The 9,857-nt window shown below is 37.5% G+C and overlaps 1 protein-coding gene across 1 annotated transcript; it reads left to right on the forward strand.

Annotated features, from left to right (window-relative positions):
- The first annotated feature begins 283 nt into the window (after positions 1–283).
- LOC112431460 (uncharacterized) lies at positions 284–6,326 on the forward strand. The gene is made up of 4 exons (XM_076880820.1): positions 284–2,819; positions 3,703–3,820; positions 3,902–4,160; positions 4,280–6,326. The coding sequence occupies exons 1-3, from the start codon at positions 350–352 to the stop codon at positions 4,113–4,115; spliced, it is 2,802 nt and encodes a 933-aa protein (XP_076736935.1). The 5' UTR covers positions 284–349; the 3' UTR covers positions 4,116–4,160; positions 4,280–6,326.
- Positions 6,327–9,857: the final 3,531 nt, after the last annotated feature.

Consider the following 9,857-nt stretch of genomic DNA (forward strand, 5'->3'; position numbering starts at 1 on the left):
CACAAGTAAGACTGTGCAGGACAAAATATATGGAGAATCTTAAGTGATATGCATGTCTCTTTGAAATATGTAAAGAGTGGGCTCTGGCCTGCAGGTCCCAATTTTGATATACATGCTGGATTGAGCCACTGACCCATGGATAGGTAGATAAACTCTCAGACTATCAACAGTTTTCACCACTGACTGCACCAGATGTCACATTATTTCATGCCAAGTTGTGGACACTGTGATGTGATCAAAACCTACCTTATATTTTCTTTCTTCTCTGGTCTGCTTCAGGTGTATTGATCAACAGTATGCTCCCACCTCCATCTCCCTAAAGAAAGTGAAAACCACCACTGAGATCAACATGCTAGCTACAGAAAGAGTCCTTCTGCTGCTTATCTCACTTCTGTCTTTTTTGTTTCATTGTGAACATTCACTTGCTTTTTCTCTAAAAGACTGCACAATCCTGTATTCTGAAAATTCAAAGAATGTATCAGTTACATGTGCAAAGCGTCACCTCACTGCTATTCCAGATGACATTCCTGGTAATGCAGTATCGCTCAATCTCAGCTCAAATGACATTTCAAATATTTCCAGGATGTATTTAAGAGGTTTATCTAAGCTTGAAGCTCTATATGTTAAAAATAATTGGATTTTACAAATTGATGATGGAACTTTTGCAGACGTGGTAGAGTTAAAAGTTCTCGACTTGGGTGAAAATTTACTCACAGCACTGACAAAAAACATGTTTCAGGGCCTTTCCAAATTAGAGACACTGTCTCTGGACAACAACATTATCTCATTTATTTCCCCTGTGGTCTTTCAGCCCCTGGTCATCTTACGTTTAGTAAATTTGAACAATAATTACCTGCATCAAATTTCAGATATTGATTATATTGTTAAACTTCCAACTTTACAACATTTGATTATTACTCACAACAACTTTACTTCGTTTCAGTCCGATGACCTCCATGTAAATACTTCAAACCTACTCACCCTAAGTTTGGATTCAGTGAAAAAGTTCAGCATTACAAGAGACATTTTTCCTCATCTGCAGTCTCTGGACTTGCGAGGCTGGTCCAAGGACATCGAGTGGGAAGTGTCAAACAAGACCTTTTTGAGGAGCCTAACGAGACTGCACATGAGTGAAACTTCTCTTAGCTTTGATGTGTACAGAGTGATTCTGCAGACTGCTTACTCTCTTCAAGAGTTTCAGATGGATAACATACAAAAGTGGATAGATGATGGTCTCATTGATGTTGCCTGCCAAATTCCTTCTCTAAGAACAGTTGATGTGAGAAATAGTGAAATTCACACCATAAAAGAGCACATGCTGCAGTCTTGCTCTAACCTTGTTGAGCTCAACTTATCATTTAACAATATAAAAAGCATGGCTGATAATGCACTCCCGTCAATGACACAGCTCAGAAGCCTGATATTACAAAATAATGAACTGTCCGAACTGCCAGTGGCCGTCCAAGGACTCACCACATTGGAAGTCTATGACCTTAGTTCCAATGTCATCAGTGAACTTTACTGTCCTTACTTCTGGAATTTAAAAAGCCTAACAATACTCGATCTGAGCCACAATCAAATATCCTATATCTTTGACTGTGTTTTTCAAAATTTAAACAATTTGAAAATCTTAAATCTTGAAAACAACAAGATTATGTCATTTATAGATACATTCAAAGATAAATTACAGACATTGGAGTTTTTAAATTTGAGAAATATTGATATCATGAATTTCATTCATGGAGATTTTCATAGTCTGTCTTCCCTTCAATACTTGTGTATAGACTTAGACAAGTGTGACAGTGTTGATGAAGGAGGGTTCGAAGGACTTGATAACCTCCAGATTCTTTATTTGTTAGGTGATAATTATTTTTACGACCATTTCAGTGGACTGTCAAACTTAAGCACTCTGATCTTAAATGTTGTTCAAAGCCAGTCACACAACAGCTCTGAACAACGGGATAGGCCTTTCTCAAATTTACAAAGATTGAAGAAGCTTCATATCAAGGTTCATAGAGGATATTACGATATTTCAAAAGATGTTCTCAGTGGTTTGACTTCTTTAGAGTACTTAATAACAGAGGCATATTTCATGGGATCTTTGTACCCAGACACATTTAAATACACACCGCAACTGAAACATCTGAGGATATCTTACAGCGAGCTTTCAGTTTTAACATCTGACGTGTTCTTGCCAATTCCAAACCTGATAATACTCGACCTCTCCAACAATAAACTCAGGTCTTTGGATTTTCTAGCAGAGGCCAAACTGTCGGCACTCAGGTGGCTAAATGTCAGTGACAATGAATTGTTTGTAATCAGTGAAACAGTTATCCAATCCCTTCCAGGCTTGACATATCTGGATCTATCTGCTAACCTTTTAACATGTGAATGTTCTAATTACGGTCTTATCCAGTGGATTCAAGGCAGCAAACAGACACAGGTTGTTAATGCACATCAGTACACTTGCTCATTTCCTGTCAGCCAACGGGGAAAAAAATTCCTTGACTTTGGTTTTGACTCCTGTCGGATAGATGCTGCATTGCTCTGCTTCCTCTTTAGCTCTAGTCTAGTTATGCTTACTCTCCTTGCATCCTTCATCTATCACTTCCTGAGGTCACACCTCACATATGCCTATTACCTCTTCCTGGCCTTTCTCTATGATAATAAGAGGAGGAAGAAAGGTATTCCTCACAGCTACGATGCCTTTGTCTCCTACAATGTTCATGATGAAGCTTGGGTCTGTGGAGAGTTGCTTCCAGAGCTGGAGGGTCAACAGGGCTGGAAACTCTGTCTGCACCACAGAGACTTTGAACCAGGTATATATGATTATCATTAGCCTCTTTTTTTTTTCTATTTTTCTATTTTTAGATCTATATTTAATGAAGCTACCACACAAACTGCCTCAGCTTTCCTTAAACTTGTACTGACAAAGATCGGGGTTTACACGACTGTTTTTTGTTTTGTTTTGTTCAAAATTTTAATACAATATCTTTACACAAATATAAATGGCTGATATGAAGTCAAACAAGAATACCAATCCCACGTGACCCACAAAACGAAGTTTGAGTGCTAGATCTAGATATTTTAAGACTGACTATCTGGACAAGAGCTACAAATTGATCTTTAAACCTCTAAAAGTAGACTTTAGATGTGCTGCTCAACTTTCAAAGCATCCTACATGTAGGAAAATGAAAGATTTACTCTGGAAAATATACAGTTAAGATTGGTCCAGTTTTTTCCTGAAATCATGAAATTGGGTTTCACATAAAAGAATATAGACGTACAAAAACATCTGAATTCCAGAAAATATTGAATTACAGAAAATATTAAAATTAAAGTCTGAGTCAGCACCAGTTATTACCCCAGAAGCTTATTGAATTGTGCTTTGCTTGTCCATTACACAAAAAGTCCCACCAAAGGCTGTGACTGAAATTTAGACACTACTGTAGATCCTGCTCTTCTCAAAAGTGAGAATACCTTTGAAATGTTTTAACTCATAGAAAAGGCTACATTTTATGTTGTCTAAGGAGCTTGGAAACAATAGACTACAATGACCTGGATGACTGAGAACCTTCACAGACATACATTTTATGTTATTCACCAGTGCTGTTTTAAGTAGTAAATGTTAAAACTAGAAAAATGCTGACATGTTTGATGTGTGAGATTTTTGTTTAACGTCTCAGATTTCTGTTTTTACAGGTAAGCCCATTGTAGAAAACATTACAGATGCCATCTATAGGAGCAGAAAGACTATCTGTGTGATCAGCCCAAATTACCTGCAGAGTGAGTGGTGCTCCAAAGAAATCCAGATGGCCAGGTATGGTTACCAACTCTTTGTCCTTACATGTAATGACATCGCCAGCTTCTACACTGATTAATCTGTGTGTGATCTCTTTAGCTACCGTCTGTTCGATGAGCACAAGGATGTGCTGATCATGGTGTTTCTGGAGGACATACCAGCCAACCAGCTGTCTCCGTACTACCAAATAAGGAGTCTGGTGAAGAGGAGCTCTTACTTGAGCTGGCCACAGGCTGGTCAACACACTGGAATCTTCTGGCAGAAAATACGACAAGCTCTCGAGAGAGAAGAAAACCCCACTGAGCACACGTGACTCCGCACTGGACAGCCCATAGTCATCAACTGAAGTTTACCTGAGGTGGAAAAATCATTGTTTGTTTGTATAAAGCAGATATAATTATTGCAAATGAGAATAAATCAGGGTATGCTTTACAGTGAGACTGACAAGTTGCTCTTCTTATCCTTTTGTATTCGAAGGAGCTTGGGAAAGAAAGCGTCTGGACTTCAAGTTGCTTGAAGATGTTTCACCTCTCATCTGAGAAGCTTCTTAAGTTCTAGGGTCAAATGGTGGAGAGTCACAGATTTAAGCCCTGTGGGAGTGTCCCTCCGAGAGGGACAATGGACCCTCTAATGATCCTCTACCTAATCACACAAGCCAAGGTGTGAAAATGGGTGTAGGTCACAATCAGCCAAGGTTTTGGGTGAGCTCATTGTGAAACCTAGCCCCACCCTATCATGTGATTTCCTGAGGTCAGATGGCCCAGGATATCCTTTGGTATCCATGTCAGATTCACCCCCTTACATTCAAAATACCAAAATGAAGATTGCAGACATGCTCAACTTGAGGCTTCATAATGGGACTTCTCCAGCTGGTGGATAATGCTGTGGTGGCTCCATCCATCTTTCATATACAGTTTATGTAAAAAACAAGCATAGTTGTGTTTAGAGGTGCAAATATAAATATAAAAATGTGGTTAGGGTTGTACATATTTTTTATATTGTTATATTTAACTACTAATCAATAAGTCCTAATAATAGAACATATCAATCGACTGTCATTTTTAAACCATACATGGAAGATTATGGCCTTTGTGAGAGCTGGAGTTTAAACCACCCTGATGATCAAGAATTCACTTACTTTTCCAAGTCCATCATTCATCATCGAGAATATATTTTTCCCCCAGCTAGTAATTCCCGTCATCCAAAGCGATCATAAACCTGTCTCTTTGAAACTCAATAAAAAATGGCAACAAAAATCGACCACCTGATGGTGCTTGAACACATCTTTGCTAAAAAAGTAGGACTTAATAATATTTTAAAGAGAATGGACATCCTTTTTGGATATAAATGATTCTCCCAATATTTATTAACTTTATTATAGGAAACTGGCATAGCTGTTTTAAGGGGCAGGATTATCTCATACTCATCCTATAAAAAGGAAAAAGACACAATTTGGAAGAAAAAATTAAAATGTTGAAAAGAAATTGCACAGCAACACTTTTGAAAAGCTAGTGTGTGATTTAAGAAAACACAGACTTGATTTAAATGTGTTGTTAAACACAAAATCACAGTTTCTTATACAGCGGTTGACACATGAGAAATCTGAATACAATAATAAATAAATCAGATAAATATCTAGTAAAGCTATTTAGTCAAAATAAAGACAAAAAACATGTAGTTATCAAAGACTCAGCAGGGAAACCTTTTCATTATCTTCCAGATATAAATAATGTTGTTAGGACGTTTTACATGCATCTATACACTTCTGACCATGACCCAAATATGGAAGACATTCACAAATTTCTGAGTGCTATAGATCTGTCTATTTTAACACAAGATCAAGGTACGATGTTGGATAAACTATAGCTCTAGAAGAACTATTCTTAATCAAATACTCTGTAACAAGGCATCTAGCCCAGATGGCGTCCCTGCTGAGTTCTACAAAACATTTCTGGCCAACCCTGTCCTCGCTATTCATAAGAATGGTTAAAGAATTTATGATTATGTCTAGAAGTCCTCCAACCATGAATACTGCAATAATTAACCTTTTGTTAAAACCAGAGAAAAATCCCAATCAGCCAAATTAGGCCACTTTCTCTGGTAAATACAGACATTAAAATTATAAGCCATGTTCTTGCATCCCATTTAGAAAAAGTAATTCCAGCCCTTATCCATCCTGACCTGACAGGTTTTATTAAAGGCAGACATCCCACTATAAATATTTGTAAACTATTCAACTCCATGCAGCTTTCAGAGTATCAGAAAACTCTAATCTTATCAGTCGATGCAGAAAAAGTATTTGACAAAGTCTGCTGGAAATTTCTGTTTGAGTGACTAGGAGTTATAGTTATTTCCCATATTCTTGTTATAATTGTGTTATTGCTATCATTGTCATTATTATGATTACTGGTGATGAGTATTATTCTGATTATTGTAATAATTCTTTCCTCAATTGCATTAATCCTGGACTGAATAGAAATTAATGTACTCATACTCGTATTTTTCTGTAAGTTCCCTAATCTGTTCTCCTCTACTCTGTATGTTGTATATTTCGTGATAATAAGAAAATAGGGAAAAAAGAAACGTTTAAAATTTTAATTGTTAGGAAGTAAAATTATACTTCTATTTCAAATGCTAAATGTATTGTTCTTTTTTCTCAGTTTACATTGTTTGTATTTACACGTATGATTAATTTAAAAAGTGTTAGAAAATAATAACTAGTATGTTTTCCTTTTACTAACATTCATACTAACAACTGTGACACAAATATATCTTTGGTGTCCTAATGCTTACAGGACTCAGTGTCCTTAATTACATTTAATCTTTGGTTTAATCTTCACAACAGCCCACAGCAAGTTTCCCTAGTGCTTTACCTGCCTGTCACCACTAACTGAGGGCTTGAGTGAGAGACAGTACTTTCATCTTAGACACATCAGTCATTTCAATTCATTTGGTTCTTATTTTTCAAAACAGCAAAAGAATAGGAGTAACTAACAGTTTGATATGGTTGTTAATCTTAAATGGCACACTATAAGTGTTTGTACTGTATAATTTTACTGTAAAAACTGTGTGAGAGTGGTCTATTGCTCAGTGAAAATGGCTTTTTTCTTTGCAGTTTCACAGTTTTGAAAAAGGTTCAAGTTGTTGTCATTTGCATGTTTCCTCCTGAAAACAAAACTAAATTCTAGAGAGAGAGATAGCGTGATAAGAGATAACTCTTTATTGTCATTGCACAGTCTTACCTAGTACAATAGTACGACAAAAGTGGAAACTGTCCCCAGGTCCGCACCAGAGATGGGCAGTAACGCGTAATCTGATTACTTTTTTCAGGTAACGAGTAAAGTAAGGAATTACTATTGCAAAAACGGTAATTAGATTACCGTTACTTCCTACGTTCCTACGGGAAAGTACCGTTACGTTACTTTCCCGTAGGAACGCTGCGTTACTGCGTTACTAAAACCGTGATTTTTTGCGAGAATGTCTCATGACAGTGACGTAAGTGCGACGTTCGTGACAACAGCTGTGTGCAGATCAACAATGGATCATATATCGAGTGCAGGAGAGAGTATGAGCGTGCAGCGTTTAAAGCGTGGAAGTACTGACCTTACTTTGAGTTTGATTCCATACAAAGTGACAAAAACATTAGCATCCGTTGTGCGTGGGAAGAAAACTTCTTTTTACAGCGAAAAAAATCCCGCTAAACTTCCAAGCAAGCACCAGGAGTGCGCTACCACGTAATGGGAAACTCACAGAGAAACTCGCAGAAAAAAATATATTTTATGTGCTGGAATGTGCAGAAAATAGGTTTAAATGTTAAACAAATTTCTTCCAGTCAGAGAATGTTGCATATAATTAAATTTTTGCTTGATGCATAAAGTCTGTGAAGGTTCTCTTCTTAAAGAAGTCCAGATGCTTTTCTTTGCAAGCTCCTTTGACCTTGATGCATAAAGTTAAAAGGTTAAAACTACTAAAACAAGTTAAAAAAAAAAAGAGACTTTTCCATTTGATTACATTTTGTATGATGGATTATGTAGAAAAAGTAGAATTGTCACAAACTGAAAGCAGGGACTCAAGCGCAGAGCAGGTTGATGTCTCAGAACACGATTTATTTACACACCAGTGCAATAATATATACAGTTACGGGGAAATTCAGGGTTCCAGGGGATTAGGGGAAGGCTCTCTCTCTCTCACGCTCGCTCACGTCCTCACATCCGACTCACAGACGTTCGTACCGCGGGGAGGTCACAGGTCCGGGAAGATAAAATGGAACAGGAAAGGGAGAAATCACTCACAAATCACGAAGGTAGGGCGTAAAGGTATAAGACCACGGGACCTGGAAAGAAAGACTAACGTCAGTAGCGCAATCATCCAGCGATGAGAGGATCTGTGACCCAGCCTCAAATAGTAGATGGGTAATCAGCTGATCGCCAACAGCTGTGTGAGCCAAGGGCGGGAGCCAGCTGTGAGCTCCGCCCAGGCAGAGAGGTAGGGGAGAGAGAGAGAAAGCAAAAACACAAGTGTAGCCTTGTGAGGCCGGCTGGGCAGGCACGGGGACCATGACAAGAATTGGGCTGAAAGATCTATCGCTTTATCACCTTTTCAGGTTGTAAATCGTGTTTTTTAAAAAGTAACTAAGTAACTAAGTAATTAATTACTTTTGAAAATAAGTAATCAGTAAAGTAACGAGATTACTTTTTGGGGGAAGTAATTGGTAATTAGTTACTGATTACTTTTTTCAAGTAACTTGACCAAAAATACTTACCAATGAGTTGATGTCTTTCTGTCCAACAGCAGGAGTGCTGGTCCCGAGCCTCAAAGACAGAAAGAAGCAAGGGAGAAAAAACAGAACATTTTTAGAAGCTGATTTGATCCTTAATGGCTGTGCAATCATAATAACTTACAACACAGAGGGTCAATGTAGACCCCATACAACCGAATTAGACTAACACATATAGTATTAAAAACACCATCTACTACTGTGTCTGAATGTGTAGTATTGGCACATTTTAGGCCTAAAGAGATATGTTTTGAAAAAAAGACCACCTAATTTAAATATAATCATTGCATGCTTGTTAAAAGTTAACTTATGACAGGGTTTATATGTAACATGTTTCTTATGATTCAACTGTGTAATTTAACTTAATTCTTTAGAAGGACGAGCTATATTACTTTATTCTCAGTTATAAAGCCAACCTAGATGTTAAGCATTTAACGGGCCATGTATCTGGATTATAGCTTTCACAACAAAACTTGTTTTTAATCACATGTTTTAACAAAACAAATACTATTGTTAATGTTATTATTTAAAATGTAATTCAACAGAAAAGTCGGTTAAATATAAAAGCAGTTTGCTTATGTTGTTAAATAAAGGCTAGATTTGACATTAGATATAGATGCCACAGATGTTCAAAAGCTGCCACAAAGCATTAAAAAAAATAGACGTCTCCGAAAACGTCGGAGCATTTTTGCAAATATGCAATGTCTTGATAAATCGAGCTTGAACTGATACTTGAACTTTACACAGCTACATTCTCGCCTGAAAATATCTTAAAAGTTTATTTCGTGACAAAGAAAATGTAATATTTAAAGGTTTTTTAGCCGTGCTCCTCCGCCATTGCCGCGCTTACAAGTACGCATAGGCTCCGACAACCGCAGCCAACAAATGCAATCCTCCTTTTCTCCAGATTACCCTTTCTGGGTCACCAAATAAACTTTTAAGATATTTTCAGGCGAGAATGTAGCTGTAAAATGCTCAAATATCTACTTAATTGAACCTTGCTTCGACATTTTCGGAGAGCTCTGTTATCCACCAGCGCGATAGCTGACCAGGAGGACAAGGCTCAATAGAGCGGGCGAGCACAGCTAACTCCTGGCATGTCGTTTTCAACCCCCCTGCAGTCTTTTGCTACTCAGGTTAAACATGATATATATAGTTAGTTAGTTAGTTAGTTAGTTAGTTAGTTAGTTAGTTAGTTAGTTAGTTAGTTAGTTATGGCTATGGATTGAAAATACCCCCCATACCCCACCCCTAACGGTTGCACCTCCCGAAAACTTT

The sequence above is a fragment of the Maylandia zebra genome, linkage group LG3 (assembly GCF_041146795.1).
Source record: "Maylandia zebra isolate NMK-2024a linkage group LG3, Mzebra_GT3a, whole genome shotgun sequence".
Taxonomy (NCBI): domain Eukaryota; kingdom Metazoa; phylum Chordata; class Actinopteri; order Cichliformes; family Cichlidae; genus Maylandia; species Maylandia zebra.